This window comes from Camelina sativa, chromosome 6, assembly GCF_030686135.1.
Source record: "Camelina sativa cultivar CO46 ecotype springtype chromosome 6, ASM3068613v1".
NCBI classification, from domain to species: domain Eukaryota; kingdom Viridiplantae; phylum Streptophyta; class Magnoliopsida; order Brassicales; family Brassicaceae; genus Camelina; species Camelina sativa.
The window spans coordinates 7,457,989-7,477,112 of NC_141885.1; the positions used below are offsets into that span (position 1 = coordinate 7,457,989).

At 38.4% G+C, this 19,124-nt stretch overlaps 1 protein-coding gene and 1 pseudogene across 1 annotated transcript; both read left to right on the top strand.

The window, feature by feature from the left end:
- Positions 1 to 3,415: 3,415 nt before the first annotated feature.
- Positions 3,416 to 4,808, top strand: LOC147942384 (pentatricopeptide repeat-containing protein At4g18975, chloroplastic-like; annotated as a pseudogene).
- Positions 4,809 to 7,140: 2,332 nt separating this feature from the next.
- On the top strand, positions 7,141 to 9,888 carry LOC104790611 (peroxidase 32). Its single transcript, XM_010516391.3, has 4 exons — positions 7,141 to 7,419; positions 8,550 to 8,741; positions 9,060 to 9,228; positions 9,305 to 9,888. Exons 1-4 carry the CDS (start codon positions 7,192 to 7,194, stop codon positions 9,772 to 9,774), a joined length of 1,059 nt encoding a protein of 352 aa, XP_010514693.3. The 5' UTR covers positions 7,141 to 7,191; the 3' UTR covers positions 9,775 to 9,888.
- Positions 9,889 to 19,124: the final 9,236 nt, after the last annotated feature.

Consider the following 19,124-nt stretch of genomic DNA (forward strand, 5'->3'; position numbering starts at 1 on the left):
TAATGCCATGTCTTTGAGTGTGAGTAGATGGAGCATCTCCTGCTCCTATGTTGGTCCTCTCTTAAGGAGCTAGTGGACCATTATGATTATTCATGACCTCCTCAATTATTGGTGATTGCGGTTGCGGTACTTAGTTGACGGAGTAACCTTGGTCTGTCGATGTTGTCGATGAAAGAACTCAAGTGTTGGCTACCCTTGGATCGTGTTTACATGCATAATCAGTTATCCGAGGGAGTACACGAAGGTCTGCTCGATCCAGGTGATCGAGTGATGGGTCGGGTAGGTACTCGGATTGTACCTGAAATGCAAAATAAACAAACACGAAAGGAAACAAGTCAGTTCTGAACCAAAGTATAGAAAAGAACTTGATCTAGCAAGTGCTGAAATCTTAAACGTAGCAAATAAAATTCAACCAGATGGAAATGGCGCCAAATTGATAGTAGGATTTTCCCCAAGGGTATCAATTCCCTATGCAGTTGTAGTACAAAGGGTTATTAATCCAAATGGTTGTATTGCTAACAGATAAGATATGATCAAAGACAAGCAAGTCAAGCCAAACAATAATTGGAGTTTTATCTAACAATCCTAAAATAAGCAAAGGTAATAAAAGAACAAGAACCATACGACCTAAGCACTCGATGCAAGCATTCGAGTACAGGATCGGGTGGGAGTGATCGGATTAAGAAGAAGAGTATGAACAGCTCGAAGGTATACATAAGACTAGTGATCGAGTACCAGTTCGGGTAAGGGGTCAAGTTATGAATAAAAGGCTAAACAATCAAAATGCGAAAGCTCCTAAGGATGGGGTAATCGACTCCTAAGTGTTCCTGACCAATTTGGGATGTCCTACATGCCTCAAGCAAATATTTCCTAGACAATGAATCTCTTAAATCTTGCTAAAACACTCTCGTGATAGAAACAATCAACCTTGGTCATTCCCCTACCCAAATCTCGTTGGAGAAACATGACCAAGCAGGCATTACAAACCGATTCATTACTGTCAATAAACTCACACATCCAATCTCTTAATTAGGATAAGTGAGTAAATCTCTAGCATTGATTGATTCAAGCATTTCAACAACATCTCTCGATGGCAAACACCCTAAATCTAGTCTCAACCTCTCGGTATAAAAATAGCATTAAGAACATCAATCTTGAAGGAAATTTATATAAAATAAACATTCAAGCTAAGACATCCTAACCGATCAAGAACACTTATTTGTCTATCTCATCCCTAGAAACTTTATTTCACTACTCAGATCTCATTGTAGAAAGCATAAAAACACAAGAAAAGGCAGATTGCATTGTATTGAAAAATTGAGTAAAAGTAGAAGAGTACAATATCGAAATCTAGAAAGAAATGGAAAAGAAAATAAAAACGAATCCTAACAAAGTGGAAAAAGTGTTTGAGTCGCTCAAGGTCTCTCTAAGAAGCTCTCGCTCTCTGGTTTGAGTGTCTGCGGCGTGCTAGGGCGAGAGGAGGAAGAGGGGGTTTATATATTGAAACCCTTTTACCCTAGCTTCCCAGTCCTGCCCGAGGGTCTGCTCGGGCGGTGCACGAGGTTCAAGTTGGGTGGCTCCTCGGATAGGTCTTCGGGTTGTTCTTCCTGCTATTAGATCCTCCTTGATCGGGTTGAGCATCAGACTATTCTTCTTGCTCAAAATCTCCTTCGGGTACATGCTCGGATTTGACCTTCTTTTCCTCCATTGTAGGTTCTAAAGCACATGATTTCATCCAAAATGCACAAATGCAAGAATGCAGCACCCTAAATGGCCTAAATGCAAATTCCTACAGTAAAGGACCTAAAAATGTTAATGTTAGGGTATATATAATGTAAAATATGGACAAAAATGGGTGTCTAAAACATGTAAATTAGAGAGTTATCAGGCTTCTTCAGGAATCCTTTTGAGAATCACGTTTGTAGTTGTTTACACTGAGCCAATGGATTAGTTCACTTCGTCGAGCTCCGAGTTGCACCTTTCCTCAACAAACTTGGGAGATTCATTGTAGGAGGGTGATTTAGCACCACCCGGTTAGTCCGTAGTAAACCACCACATACCGGATTAGTAAAACTTAGCAAGGCCAGACCCATGAAGTCGTGCGGGTTACCCTCGAACACATGGTTATAGCGTTTTTAACTATAAATTATGAAAATATATGGATCAGGTTGTATCAAATAAATTACCTAAATTTTTGCTGGACAATTACCACTCCTTGAGAAACGATTCTACTTACAAAAAGAAGCACCCTCTACAAATCCATGCTATGAAGGGGTTTCTTCTTTCTCACAACAATCATCGATTATTATGAAATTGATAGGTTGTTCAATTGTTGGAAACCCAAACCCAATTTTGCCAATTATGCATAAGACATCGAGCACTTTAGTGAGCAAAGGGTCCAAGATTCTAAATTTTTCACTTCTTTTAGATATATAAACCTTTTTTCTTTATTTGAGATCATTCCACATCTGTTTATTCTAAATTTGTCACTTCTTTTAGATATATAAACCTTTTTTTTTTATTTGAGATCATTCCACATCTGTTTAAAGTTCTTAATTTTGTTATTCTGGTGTGATGATGCAATAAGGACATCTCCAACTCCACTCTATTTTAGAGTCAAAACTCTATTATAGAGCAACATTTTCTCCATATTGCTCTATATATAGATCAATTCTATTCTCACCTCTATTTTCTTACACTAACTCAATACTCTATTTTAGAGAAATAAAAATAAAAATATAGATTGGAGATGGTTTTTTTTTTGTCAAACTAATGGTTTTATTCACTTCAAGAACCAACAATACAAAGATAGGAGGTCAAAGCCTCAAGGTTTAGAAGGATTACAAAGAAACTTCATAGAGCGGCTTTCCCGAAAGCCAAAAACAAAGAGTTTTCACTGTTTTGAGTGAGAACTGGAAACACTAGATGGGATAGGGTTGAAAAATCATTGATTCTTCTAGTACTTAGACCCAACAAACACTGGCACAAGGTGAGCAGATTCCAGGTTTCTATCATAGAAAAAATAATCCAAGACAAGCTAAATAATTGGACTATCAGTTGCAGTCTTCGGACAACAAGCTCAACCAATAGAACTAGGCAATGTCTACAGGAGAACATAAGTAAAGATAGAAAAGACCCGGATCTTAGTAGTTTGGAAAGGAAACCTTGAGATGCTTGCAAGCCGAGAACATAACTGGAGCTCATCCACAGCAAACCAAGGGTTTTTGTAGATGGCCCGGGAGGTTGATCCGTACGGCGGCTTTCGTATCTCTGGTGAAACAAACTAACTAGTTCTGCCAATCTCAGAGGGTGGCAAAGGTTGAGGCGGGAGTCCAACATCGGAGAACAATCGTATTTCTGTAGAAGCTGTCGCTAGCCATCGCAGCCGTCTCTACCTCGCAGAGCTCAAGTGACGATGAAGGACGGGGCTCTACAGAATCGACATACATTCCAGATCAAGAAGAAGATACACAAGCCTTTGTCTGGATCTAGGGAATTCAAGAAGGTCAGGGGAAGATCCAAAAGGGAGAAAAAATAGGGTGGAAATAAGAAGATTAAGAGAGCTACAAATGGGAGCAGAGGACAAGGTTTCCTGAGCCCCACCGGCGTTAGAATTTTGATATTAGCGGCGCCTCGATGTTTGTGTCTGGGAGAGAACTTCTAAGACATAAAAATATCGAGTGGTCATCTCCAGGTATATAGTCTCCCTTTTCTTCTCATATTGACTTTTATTCTTCAACAAGTTGTTGTGTTACCAGGAAATTTACTCTTTGGACGAAAAAACATAGTTTAAAACTCTATTTCAGATTGTATTTTTGTTTTTCAAATGTGAATTGTTTTTTAGAAATTCAAGGAATTTGTATGTTTTTTGTTGGTTGAATTTTCAATTTGTGGAAGTTACTCCTCGTTGAAGGCGACAAGTTTTGATTTTTGCATCAGGGCAAAGGGAATATGTTCTTGTAGGTTACTATTTTTCTGTTTAATGGCTATTTTTTGTTTTGTTAGAATCTATCTATGTTTTGGTTCTTTAAAACTTGGTTGCTTATGATTCATGTGATGTGAATCACAACATGTCGTTAATTATGGTGATATAATTTCAAGTTCTCAGAGAAGCAAACCGTAAATTTGGACATAGGTTATGGAGCCGTTGTGGAGAGGTTTGTTTGTTACATTACAAGTGATATGTTCTAAATTATGTTTGGTTCCATCTCTTTCTTGAGTAATCTTTGACTTTGTTTGTTTCGATTGATTCATTAGTAAGGAAATAAAGAAAGTGGGGAAGAAGTAGCAACATTTGTGGAAGAAGAATGTTTCTACTCTGTTGGGTCTGGACATAAAGCACCTAATCTTGTCCAAATGGTAAGTGAAAATCCTGTTACAATATATGTTTTTCGTAACTAAAAGGATGACAAAATAGGCCATGTTGATATGTATAACTCTCAACTGACAGTCCTTTGGACTCCCAAATGAAAAAGAGGCTGTGTATGGAGATTTCAACAAATGGGTAGATTGGGAGGCATATTTTTCCCGTTATTGTTGCAGCTAAGGCTTTTGCAAATCTTAAGAGAAGCCAATGGCATCGTGTGATTCAAGTACAGCAATACGACTTCTTATGTTCAAGTGTAAGTTTTTCTAAATATGAAGTCATGAGTTGTTTGGTTTAATGAAGAAAATGGGTGGCTAAGTGGATGTTAAGCAAATGGCAAGGCGCTGCAATGGGAACACACGATACCCTCTTATTGGCATTTGATATGGGCGAAAGAGCTGACGAGGCAAAATCTTTATATGGAACACGATGGCATAATTGAGAGGATATCAGACTAGGAATTTTTGCTTGTGACGAGACTCCTACATGTATCTTTTCGAGATTAACTCAACTTTCCAGCATTTGTTCTCTTTCTACGGGGATTAAGTTCATTTATAAAAATATACATACTAATATTTTAATCATCTTGTAAAAGAGACTTTATGAAACTACTTGATCTAATGTGCATAATTGTTTTATCTACTCGCTCTAGATATTTATTTTTCTTTGTTATTGCAGGGTCCAGGGTCAAAAACGTGTTTTAACATTGATGAACGGCCTCATGTTGAATAATATTAGATTTGCCTTCTGGATATTATATATGATATGGTGATGCATGTTTCTCCACTCTTACCCACGTTTTCCATCCGAACGGTGATAATTGATATCTCGCTCATTCTATTTCAAACGTTTGTTTGTAAACAAGCGTGTAGGACAAAGAAGAGGAGCCAAAGAACGATGGTGGAGAAAGAACTGTATATATTCAGAAGAGAGGGGGAGTTTTCATTGTTGATTGAAAGATTAGTTGAAAATATTCACAACTGTAGATTGTTGGTTCAAGAATACGCAGAGTAACTAAAGTTAGTAAAATCCTTACGATTGATGACTTCACCATAATATTTAGGTTTAACGGATATATCTGTAATCTTTTTATATACATTAAGGGTAAGGATATTTCATTAAGGGTAAGGATATTCCATTAAGGGTAAGGATATTTCATTAACCCGTATTCACCTAGTTAAAAGAGTAAAGGGTAAGGATATTTCATTAAAGGTAGGAGCGTAATCATCTAACGTAAGGGTGAACGTGAACATTCTTAACTTCTGGGTTAATATGTTAGATAATTAAATTATATGATAAAGAACAAAATGAGATGTTTCACATTGATATGTTAAATTTGTCATTCAAAACTGTGCACTTGTTCAGTTATTCTTTTAATGAACAAGGTCCAGAAAGATGGCTTCAACTACTTTGCTTAATTTCAATTAGCTACCTAATTAGGTAAACGGTTTCATATTTCTTTTATATTTCATTTTGTACATTTCCTCTTTTCCCGGCAATGGAAGATTTTATTTCTAGTGTACATTTCCTCATTTCCTCTTTTGTACATTTCCTCCATCTTTACGTTAGCATTTTTTCTTTGTTCCTAGCTGCCCTAAGTTAGTTTTCTTGAAACAATGAGCAATTGACTTTGAGTTAATGTCATTTGAACTTAAATTCTAATAGGAAACTACGGACATTGAGGTGTCTAACCAATCCTAATAAAACATGTCCGAGGACACAGTTTATGACCTGTGACAATGGCAATACTAGGAAGCATCGTGACAAACATTGACGAGCCGGAGCAAACACATTGGAAAAACTGAAGATGCATTTGAAGATAATTTTTTGATTCAGATAATTCAGAATGATTATTTACTAAGAAAATCTTAATCGTTTCATATCTCAAAAAATCATACCGAATCAGACACAAACTACCCAGACACTAGTTGTTGGCTGATGCAACATCTGGACATGGACAAACGCAAACGAAAATAAAAATAGACGTCCACTTGCAATTTTTAATTGTCTCATTTCTTGTTCACGAGTCCTTAGATAAAAGACCGTTCATTTTTTTAGAAAAATGGAATATGTTTTACTAGTGTTAGGTGAAGTCTGGGTAGGCCTGACGAAAACTAAACTGTAGCCGTATTAGACCATCGGACCATAACCATATAAAATCGTTTATAACAGTAATGGTAAATATATAGTTAAAATTATATTTATTGTAACAGTTAATTAACTGTAATCAAATCAAAACTATTTGTTAACTGCATAATTTAACCGTAACCATTTTAAAACGTAAGAAAATATACTAATAATTATTAATTTAATATGAATCATATAATATATAGAAATATGAGTACATTAAAAAATATATCAATGAAAAATAAATAATATCAATTATATCATATCATCGAACAATACTTACCATATCATTAAATAACCATAAATGTATATATTTGTAAATCGTTTGAATCGGAACCGTGTTTAACCGTTTATTAAACAGTTACAGTTAGGGTTACACAAAATATCTAACCTTAACCGATATCATAAATATTCAGTAAGAATAGTTGTTACTGGGTTTTAAGAAATTAATCGCTAATCGACGCATGTAGTATTCAGTATATACACGTTATTAAATATATATATTAATGTAGTATAAGTATACAGTATATACATTGTTAAATATGAGTACGTGAAAAACTTGTTGGTAAAGTAACGTACTCGCTGGAAAAGAGGAAAAAAACAGAACCCATTTCGCCTATAAAAGGATCTTTTAAGATATGCAGCTTCCTCATCTTCTCAACTTAAGCCAATTCAATAGGTTAATCTTCTTACCAAATATGCAGTTCTCTTATCTTTCCTTGTCGACTTGGACAACCCTAATAACATTGGGTTTTCTTATGCTTCAATCATCTAAGTCCCGTGCTCAACTAACCCCTACCTTCTACGACAGTACATGCCCTAGCGTCTTTACCATTGTTCGGGACACCATCGTAAATGAGCTCAGATCAGATCCTCGCATCGCTGCAAGCATCCTTCGTCTTCACTTCCACGACTGCTTCGTTAATGTAAGATATTGTTTTTTCACCTTTAGCAGTAACCTTTTTTCATTTTTTTGGTTAGCATGTTAAAGTAATCTTTTAATTGTTAACATCTGTTAAGTTGTGTGTTTGATTCTACTAACCCTTAAAAATAAAGATTTTTTTACATCAATCTAATACATTAAATATTCTTATTCCAATAAAAAAATATTAGGTATTAAACGTCCAAATAAAAATAAGATAAAGTTTTTGTTTAGAAATTTTCCAAATATTGATGTATTGATTTCTAACGATTTGTTTTGTCAACTTAACCTAATTTATGGGTTGAATAGGATTGTAGTTATGCTAATTAATTTATGAGTAATATGGGATTTACCGCCTTGACATTTATAAATTTAAATGTTTGGAAGATTTAGTTAACTATAGTAATATTTTATTTTAGTATTATTAGTTACCATGATATTTTATCCACAATAATAATAAATCACTGGGCTAACGAAATCTGGTTTACAAAAATGTGAATATAAAATTTCACGTATTTAGATGTGATATTTTTGTATTTTACCGTCTAGTATTTTAGCTTTTGTCGTCATTCGTCAAGAATGATGATGAGTCATGACTTATAAAGAAATGATTCCACAACATTGTAGTAAGATTTGATCTCCTATGCATTCGACGGACATGAATTATTTATATATTAATTTGAAAAAAGCATGGACCCGTACCAAACATGTTATCAGTTTATATCGATAATTTATTATAGAATATAAATAAAACATTTTATAGAAATCATTCAAAAGTAAGCTTATCGTCAACACTGAAAACCCCACACAATATTTGGAAATATATATAGAAATATACGTGAAAACCTAATACTGTATATCATTTTATATATTATTTCTGGGATATTTTCAGCCTTCGAATAAGATGTAATTGTTAACCTAATTAATGTATAATTAATGTTGAACTTTTTGTGTTAGAAGTTTTATATAATGTAAACAAAAATGAATACTAAGTTACTAACTTGTTTAAGAACAAATGTTTTTAGTGAATGTAAATAAAGAGCATTTCGTTCCTTTTATCTTATAACTTTGTAGACTAAAACAAACAAAAACTAATTCTGATTTTAATATATTGATTATTTTCGTTTTTCAAAGGGCTGCGATGCATCGATTTTGTTAGACAACACAACATCCTTTCGAACAGAAAAAGAGGCGGCTCCAAATGCAAACTCGGCTCGAGGATTTCCAGTGATTGATAGGATGAAAGCAGCAGTTGAGACAGCATGTCCAAGGACCGTATCATGCGCAGATATGCTTACCATCGCTGCCCAACAATCTGTAAATTTGGTATGCATTATCTTCTCTTTTTTTCATTTATTACAAGTAGTCTCAAATTCTTCAGTGAAGTCGTCACCGAACATATTAAACGTGACAATCATTATATGGACATGCTGCAACTCGCAAGTTGTACAGTATAATCCAAATTTTGTTATTATCACAGATCTACTACCAGACATGGCTTCAAGATTCATTGCGAAAAATATTTAAAACTCGTTTTTTGGTAACTAGAAAGAAAGCAAAATTTCTAAAAATAAAGAACTGAGAAAATAACCTAATTGTTAAATTTACAAAACTAATAATTATTTCCAAATATGGGTATTTTAGGCAGGAGGTCCTTCTTGGAGGGTTCCTTTGGGGAGAAGAGACAGCTTACAAGCATTTTTTGATCTCGCTAATGCAAATCTTCCCGCTCCATTCTTCACGCTTCCACAACTTAAGGCCAGCTTTAATAATGTTGGACTTGACCGTCCGTCGGATCTCGTTGCACTCTCTGGTAATTTTCATACTTGATGATCATCATCTAATTAGTTTAGAAACTTTATTGATAATTTATCTCTTCTTTTGGTTAGGTGGTCACACATTTGGTAAAAACCAATGCCAATTTATTATGGATAGGCTATACAACTTTAGCAACACTGGTTTACCCGACCCTACTCTCAATACTACCTACCTCCAGACACTTCGTGGACAATGTCCACGTAATGGTAACCAGACCGTCTTGGTGGATTTCGATTTACGTACACCGACAGTTTTTGACAACAAATACTATGTGAATCTAAAAGAGCTAAAGGGACTTATCCAGACCGACCAAGAATTGTTTTCCAGCCCTAATGCCACTGACACAATCCCGTTGGTCAGATCATATGCTGATGGCACCCAAAAGTTCTTCAATGCTTTTGTGGAAGCAATGAATAGGATGGGAAACATTACACCTCTCACTGGAACTCAAGGACAGATCAGACAGAATTGCAGGGTGGTCAACTCCAATTCGCTCCTACATGATGTGGTTGAAATCGTTGACTTTGTCAGCTCTATATAATATAGCAATAGTTGTTTCCATACATGGGGCAACCAAAAATATATGTTTGCGTGAAAATAAAATGCTCAAAACGTTAATAAAGAGCATTTCGTCTTAATATATGTTCTTTCGTTCCTTTTTTCTTATAACCTTTTCAAAGTAAATTATCTAGTCTCAATTGATGGAAAAAGGAAAGCAAACAAACATAGTTAAGTTTTTTTTTTTTAAAATTATAATTCTTTTTATTTGTTAATTTAAACAATTTAAATTTTATTATCTAAGAAATTTTTCTCTTTTTAGATTTAATGGATTTTTGGGGTAGTTTTCTCTTTACTTTTTTTTGAAATTTTTAATAATAATATTAACCAAATATTAATTAACAACAAAAGAAAAATCCTTTAACTAATGATTGATCTAACAACGTGAAGACACTTGGTGATTGGTCTGCGCCTTGTGCAAGCTTTTAGGATACTAAAAATCATTATAATTTTGCTGATTAATTTTTCAAAGCAAAAGTAATAGATATATACACATATATATATATATATAAATATGCATAAAACTTATGTCTATTGTTTTAAAAAGTAGATATAGAAAGACAATAATCTAATGTTATTTTGAAGAATCCTACCAAAAAAAATGTTATTTTGAAGAGTTGCAGATCTGTATTATATATTAGTTTAGTCTTGTTAGCCGCGCGATAGATCGATATTCTCAATTTTAATAGTACTAACCCATAAAATTGACAACTCTAGTTAAGAAAAACGATAAGATTTGTATAAAAATGACCCATCAGATTAATATGATACTTAACAAAAATTAAGCATGCATTATATGTAGAAATTAATATCTTTATTTTTTTTTGTATGAATGTAAAATTATATTCACTAAAAAAATTATTTGCGATGAATGCTTCATTTCAGCCAAAAGTTTAAAAAATTAGAAAAAAAAAAACGACTAAGTTAGGGAATGCTCCCCGTTTGAAACTAATAACAGAGGCCACCTTCGTACGTCGTGGTGATCGTCAAAGTGGAAAGATGATTGCGTATGTGCTTGTCAATGAAGCGGATTAATCTTGTGGGTAGCATGGGAGTATCACCACCGTGACGGTGCCGGTTTCTTTCCCGCCATATATTATAAATTGAGATTTGAAAATATACCGCAGCACAAACAGATGGACCTGTGGCGTGGAAGTTTCTGAGAGCATAGGGAGTAAGGAGTCGCAGGTGGTGGTGAAACGTTGACCTAACAGACCTCGATTTAACGCAGACCAGATTTGAGAGGAGAAGGGACAACTGAAGAAGAGATGATCCCTTGTCTCCACATGATCCCGACAGAGAACACATTCACCCTGAGCTCCAACATTCCAATGGAGCATTCTGTCACCCATTATGGGTGACCCATAGCCAATCTATTGTGGATAGCAATCCAGGTTATGAAGGAGTATTTAGGTGTGGAGTTTGGGAACCATACACCATTAGACCAATCACAAATGGGATGTACTTGTCGTATCTGTTACCATGCTTGAGAAAAGGAGAAACCGCCTTTAAAGGAGCCAGTTTTCTACTTCCAAATGATCCGATCAGGACCAGTTTAGGGGCCTTTCTGTCGCATAGATTAAAGTTCATCTTCAATCTGGTTTACAAAGGGAACCCAGTGCCTACGTCGCTGATGAGAGTTAAGTGCTTCCGCGAGTGTTGAGTGTTTCTGTATACCCATGTCAATGCAACTGCGGGCCAGGCCCGACCCACCCCTAAAGCAGCCAAAGCATCTGCTTTAGGTCACATAATATTTACAAAATAATTTGGGTTAATTAGTGAAACAAGGTCCTAGCTAAGTTGGTTCTGTTGTACGCAAACATACCCCATGTCGAGGGTTCGATGCCCCAAAGCAGCAGTATTTGTATTTTTTTAATTGTTTGTATCATATGCTTACAGTTAATATATTTTATAATACCTTGTATAATAAATGCTTTAGGCCTCCGTAATCTTAGGACCGGTCTGCCGCGGGCACCAAGTTTTGTCAAATAGATTACCCAGTGGACACCATACCAAAAGGATGTATTCACACGAGAGCTCACCTCCATAGCGTACAAACTTTTTGCCAAATCTCGATACTTCAATATTTTACTACACATCCATGAACCTAATCCACTTTTTACACTTACAGACCAAAAAGAATCCGTTCGAATGAGATTCTAATGAACCCAACTGACCAATAATGAATCCCTAGCTGATAAAAGACGCTAGATAAGCTTTTAAATGCACACCATGCTAGTATCACCTAATCTTCTGATCCCCAAACCACCTTCCTGTTTTGGTTTACACACTTCTGACCAAGCACTCTTAGCTCTTCTCGAGTTTAAATCCAGACCACATCACAGAAAGCTGAAAAAGAAAACTATCAAACATATAACAAAGAGATATGGCGAGAGAGAGAACACCCTTGTCTCAAACCTCGCTTGTTTTGGAAGAAACCCGCAAGCTCACCGTTAACTTGGACAGAGAACGAGGCAGACCCGATATATACACAGCTCAATCCAGTGTATAAAATCTTATATCATAACCAGAACAATATAAAGTCCTATATTCTCCCGTATTAGTATGATACACAGCTCAATCCCGTAGCTTTATTAAATCTTATATCATAAGCAAAACAATATAATCATCATGATAGATTGATAGATAATTCAATCAGAACACCAAAAAAATAACTAAAGTAAAACTCAAGATTTTCTATCTTCCATGCCGCAAAAAAAACATCGCATTCTTGAAACTTAATTAAACGTGTGTGCATATTCATGCAGTAGTGACACTCAACGTACCTAGATGTAATTTGGTAAGGCATCTTGAGCTAATCATTCATTAATCATAAATTCATAAGTATATTTAGGATACAAAGTAGTGTTTCCTACGTACTTGAGAATATTCTATATACAAATAAAATATTCACATATATATATATATATATATGTTAGCATACCTCCAAAGTTCGAGCTAGAGGTGGCCGAATGTTTAGACTAGAACGAAAATCATTACACGTAGAAGTTGGTAGTCCTTTATTAAAGATATTATCAAACTTTAGAGGAGATAGAATGTGAAAGACTTTGATGTGTTGGTGCCACTTGTTCCCGTACAAAATCTATGTCAATCTCGACATGTTTGGTGCCATGATGTTGAACCAGATTTGATGACAGGATCGATACACATCATTGACATTGTCGCAAAATGCAATGGATGCTTTCTTAAGAGGGCATCACATGTAAGGAAGAGATTACAAAGCTAGGTGAGTTATGCGACAACATTATTAACGTAACACCTAGATATTCTGCTTCAACACTAGATCGTGATACTTGTAGGTAGATGGAAGAACATTCAAATGCCTCTAACCATACATCATGTGAAAGATTGGTGTCTTTGTAAACCTCCCAAATTTGTTTATGTCCAAGCCTAAGCCAACTCCCATATTAGTATGATATTATCCGTTTTGGCTTAACTGGTCCAATCCTTACAGATTTTTTATTTGGGTCCTTCCCAAAAGATCTCATATTAATTGGAGTTAGTGACAAATATTAGAAACTTATTTTCTAATTTTCCGATGTGGGACGTTGGTTTGTATCCCAACAATTCTCCCTTCAAACCATGTATCACGATCCTTTGACCTCTCTTCTAGCGAAACCATAGGTACCTATGCTCTGACACCCCTTATTCCTAAAGTATTCTTAAGGCACTATAATCGTGTCATCTTTTTGAGAGATCTTCCCATACCGAACACAGAGCCCACACCCACTTTTCAACCTAGGCTCTCATACCAACTCTCCTATTAGTATGATATTATCTGTTTTGGGTCTAAGTATTCCAGCCCTCACAAATTTCTTATTGGATTCCTTCCCCTATTATTGGGTTCCTTCCCCTATTAGTATGATATCTTCCGATGTGGGACATTGGTTTGTATCCCAACAGATTCTTTGCTTAGTCTCAAGATAATCGATCTACAAAAAATGTGTATTTCTTTGTAAACCGCCCAAATTTATTTATTTACCTTGTCTTATCTAATTTTCTTATTTTTTCGTAGCTCTATTTTCAAAGCTAAAATAGGTAGATTAAATTGTAATCAAATTACTTTATTTTTTCTTTAAAGCTTAACAGATAATAAGGTTTACAAAAGATAGTAAGTACTACTGATTAAGCAAAAAAAGGTAATATTGTGTAATTTTTTTCTATAATTGTATCCAGTTATTGTCAAGTTAATGAAAATATTTTTATAAGCTAAACATACAATTAACAAAAAAAAAAGATAAAGAAATTCTACAAATGGATTTATAGATAGCATAAATCAATACAATAAAAGAAGGATGTGTTGCTCTCCTCAACTGACACATCAGCCTCAGATAAAATCAGTTCCGTTCAATTGTAGATAAATCTTGACCTGGATCATTCAAGAGTGGCAGCGGCTATTGTAAGGCAAACCACCCCAGCGATCAATAAGAGAGAGGCAAGAGACGGGAGGAGATAAGAGATAAGTTTTAATGATGTAGCGACATCTTCTAATTCTTTTGCTAGGCTTTACTCTATATTTATTTTATTAGTTTTGTTGGGCTTTATTATTTATTATTGGGTTTCTCTTAAGTTGGTGTAGTTGTTACTTGCTCGATAAGTTCCCACGAGGGTTTTGTGTTTGCGGAGACATAGAAGTACTCTTTTTCTTGTACGTGAACGGCAGCCGTTTAAAGAATTTTAATAAAAGAGAAATTTCTCTTGTTCCAAGTCTTCGAATTCTCTTACTCTTTGATCCATTGATACAAAGATAATAGAACTCAAAGCTGCGACTTGTTCTTCGAGAATCCATTGATCTCCGGAGTTCCTGTCGTACTATCACCCTGCATTAGTTGGTATTTTAGACGAAGATCCTAATCATGCCTCCAAACAAAAATCTTCAAACCCAGCTCGATGAACATAACGATGAATTTCGGAAGATGATGGCTGAGATGCAACAGAATTTTCGAGATACCATGCGAACCACTGTTGAATCTGCTGTACGAGCTATCTTCCAAGCTCAGCGTGACGTTCCAGGTGTGCGGAGACAAGAAGAGCCAGTCTTCGATGAAGTTGATGACGAGGAGGACGTTGAAGATAACCCTTTTGCACCACTTGGTGACTTACCAGATCAGAGGCATCAACATCGTGACATCATCGCAGCTCCACGTTTCGAAGATAGGCGGTGGGAATCAGGTTTTCGACTTGAGATACCTGAATTTACTGGAGGGCTACAACCTGATGAGTTTCGCGATTGGCTTAACACAACGGAAGAATTGCTGGCGTTCAAAGAAGTTATTGATAAGATGTGTGTATCTCATGTGGTAACACGGTTCAGAGGCAGAGCATCGGCGTGGTGGCAGCAAACTATGGAATCACGTGCAAGGGAAGGCAAGGATCGTATTGCTTCGTGGGAAAAGCTGAAAAGGCTGATGCGAAAGGCCTTTTTGCCTTATAATTTCACACGCACCCTTTACACACGACTTCACAATTTGAGACAAGGTTCGAAGTCTTGATGAGTATGCATCAGATTTTTTTTCTTTACTGGCCAGAAATTCATTAACAGAGAACGAAGAGCAGAGAGTGTCGCGTTTTATTGGCGGTCTTCGTTTACAAATTCAGCACACTCTACTACAGTTTAATGCCATGACGGTTTCGGAAGCACATCAACGTGCTTTATTAATTGAGCAGCAAGCTCGTGGGCAATCGTCTTCTTGGAATTCATCTCGTTTGCGTTTGGGTTCTTCAACTGAAACTGGGGCAATCAAATCTAGTGAAGCTGTGCGACACAATCATTTTCACGAGAATAGTGGTATGTCAGGACAGACGCGAACACCGGTTTCTAAGTGTTTTAAGTGTGGGGAACAAGGTCATCGTCAAGCGTGTTGTCCCACTCTCCAACGTTTCGGCCTGTTTGCAAGTGATGCACCTGTTTATGATGATTATTTAGACGACAATGAGCCTGATGAGACTACAGAAGAAGTACTTGGTGATACAGGGACTATGTTGATGATTCGGAGAAATTTCATGATTCCACACGGTGTTGAAGAATCATGGCTTCATACTAACATTTTTCACTCTACTTGTACCATTCGGGGAAAAGTTTGTAGTTTCAATCATTGACTCTGGCAGTTACACCAACGTGATTTCCGAGGAAGCAGTGACAAAATTGGGCTTGTTTATAGAGTCTCATCCTAATCCGTATCAAATTGCATGGCTTACGTCTAAATCCGACATGCGCGTGTCTAAACGATGTCGGGTTCCTTTTTCCATGGGTTCAAACTATAAAGACTTGGTGTTGTGTGATGTTGTTCCTATGGATGCGTGTCATCTCTTGTTAGGGAGACCTTGGCAGCATGATCATCGAACGACACATGATGTCTTTGCTAATACACATTCTTTCGCCTATGAGGGAAACTGATGTGACCCCGGACTACGGACGTGGTTCACGGATGTACGGACGGAGGATACAGTGGAGCGGATCAGAGAAGCGGTTTGGTTAGGGACGAGAATGGATGCGAATGGCCGCAGAACAGCAGACGTACGGACAGATGGTCGGACGCGGCGGACGCTGCCGATAAACAGACGTATGGACGCGACAGATGGACGAGTGAGCGGGTTGAACGCGGATGGACTAGGGAGTCACGAGGAGATACTCGACTCGTTCGGCTCTAGTTAGGAAGCGGATGGAAACAGACGCTATGTATGGACGTACGGACACGTCGGATGGACGAGTGAGCGGATTGAACGCGGATGGACTAGGGAGTCACGAGGAGATACTCGACTCGTTCGGCTCTAGTTAGGAAGCGGATGGGAACGGACGCTGCGTACGGACATACGGACGGACGCAGTGGATGAACGGACGGTGGATTGAGTCGACGACACACGGGAGATGGCTCGGCCCGTGATACGGTCGGACTAGAAGGTCATGAACCCGGTTCTTGAACCTTCTAGGGTTTCTCTAGAGCCAAGTCCCGGACTTGAGCGGGAGAGAGCAATGAACAAAGATCCAATCTTTGGGCCAATAATTTCTATATTCCAGTCTTTCCTTTACAATGAGGGTTTAGGCCTTTATATAGGCAAGCTTACATAAGGGAGACACTAAAACCCTAGATGCGCGGCCATGATCTAAACCATACACTTGGCCATAAAGTAAAAGCAAAAGTAAATCAAAGCAAAGACCAATCCAACGGTCATAAGAGAGTTCAAAGGAAATAAAAGAAAGGAAGGAAGGAGATAGGGTTGCCACGTCATTGGTGGGACGTGGCTGATAGGATCTTCACTTCTTTGGCCCATTATCTTGTCAATGAAAGTTTCCAAGTCATGAGCCAAGCGGGAATGAAGTGGAGATGCACTAGAGTTCGCTGCCTCATTAAAACCCCTTCGGTAAACCCATTGGGACAAACCCGAAGTAGGAAAAAGAGTACAGCTCCTTCTAATGACTTAGGGGTGTCTTCACGCTAGCGTGATGGTGAAGACACACAAACCAAGCTTCCCAAAGCTGGTCGCACCCAAGGCTCTTCATTGGTGATGCTAGCCATGAGCCATTGGTGTAAGGTTGGAGCTTGGATTTTCGAATAGATGTCCTTGGGACGCGTACTATATGATCTTGCCTTGCTCCCCTTGATGGTCATTGGGCCTCATTGGTACCACATTGATGTTCTGGACCAAGATTTATGCTCCTACGCGAGCTGCTAGGCGATGGTACCAATGTACCGGTTATCACCGCGGTACGGCCAGGACCCGGGTTCCATCGTTCCCTCCCTCTTGAAAAGGTTTTGACCGCAAAACTCTGCCCAAAACCTGGATCAAAAAGGAAACCAAATCAGCAGCATCAACGTTCAACCAAGGTCTAATTTTACCGGGATCAAAAGGAAAAAGTAAGGCCTTAAGAGAAAAGGATAAGACTTCCCCGGTAAGGCCAGCAACATTGGTCGCTCCTATCCCATCATGAACCTTGGTTGCTTGTGGGGACTCTCCTGGATGCCACACAAAGGTTTTGTCCGCACCGTATTTGCCAAAATTCGTCGCCATAGGACCTTGTGCGGAAACGGCCTTGGCGCTACGAGTGGAGAAAGATGGCACGGTATAGGCGACTCCCACCTGGAGCTTACTACCTGAAGTACTCATGAACATTACCGAGTGCAAAAATCCATCAATGGCTATCTCCGGTGACTCCTTGAGCTTGAAACTCCCCATTACCGAGTGAGCACCGAATAGGGAACTGATCACACAGTCAGAATCTTCTTTGGCGTCGCCTAGTGGTTCGATACACGTCCTGGATGAAGATTCACGCACCATGGCCTGCTCTGAGCACGGTAGTCGAATGTCGGCTTGGTCTCGATCAGGAGCGGTAAGGAGTTGACCGCTGTTCGGTTGATTGCCTGGGCTTGTACCACCGAGTATATGCGCTTGGTGATCCGGCGGCTCGGCTGGCTTCTCTATGATTCCTCCTGGGCCGTTGACTTCTTCTTTATTGTCTGGTTCATGGTCCGGTTGCGTCCTTGTCATTTCCAGCCTTGGTATGATCTGGGGACGGACGTCTCCTTGGGCTGGTTCCTCGTACCGTGTGGGCAGCTCACGGCATTGTACGGTCGGAACATGTCGTCTCTGATGTGTCTCATCACGGTCCGGATTAGAACTTGGTCGCGGATCCGGCGTTGGTGGAGACACAAGGGCCGAGTGTTGGTTCCACGATGATTCCCCATGGGTGTAAGAAGTCTCTACTTGGCCCAACATTTCTCCAAGGTGTTGGAGTTGAGATTGGATAGAGATCAACTCGTCCATGAAACTTGTTGCTCCGGGAGAGTACACCAGCGTCCTTGGGGTTTGTTCCCTTGACTTAGCCCAAGGCCCAACAATGCTTGGCTTGGTTTTAGCTCGGCCGCGACTGGACTTGTTGGCCGGTGATGCGCGGGGTGACCAGCTCGGAAGATCTTGTGTTCGCGTACGGTACGCCCTTGACTTGCTGGATGATCCGCACGGTGACCAGGTCGGAACTTTGCGGGTACGTCTTGGGTACTCCTTCTATAGCTCTCGGTGATACCGCGGTGGCGCATAGTAAGGACCCAAGTGTTCGCCTTCGGAGTCTTCGTCACCTTTCGGCCATGACTCGCGATAAGGTATGGCTTGTGGAGCGGACGGCCAATGGCGGTCCGGTATTCCATGCCCTTCTTCATAGTCCCTTTCGTACCATGGTTCGTCCTCAGAAGTCTCAGGTTCCGGATCTGTACCACGGTGTTTGTCGTACCATGACTCGCCTTCGGTGACCTCTTGTTCCGGGTTAGTACCATGGTGTTCATCGTACCATGGTTCGTCCTCGGTAGCCTCTGGTTC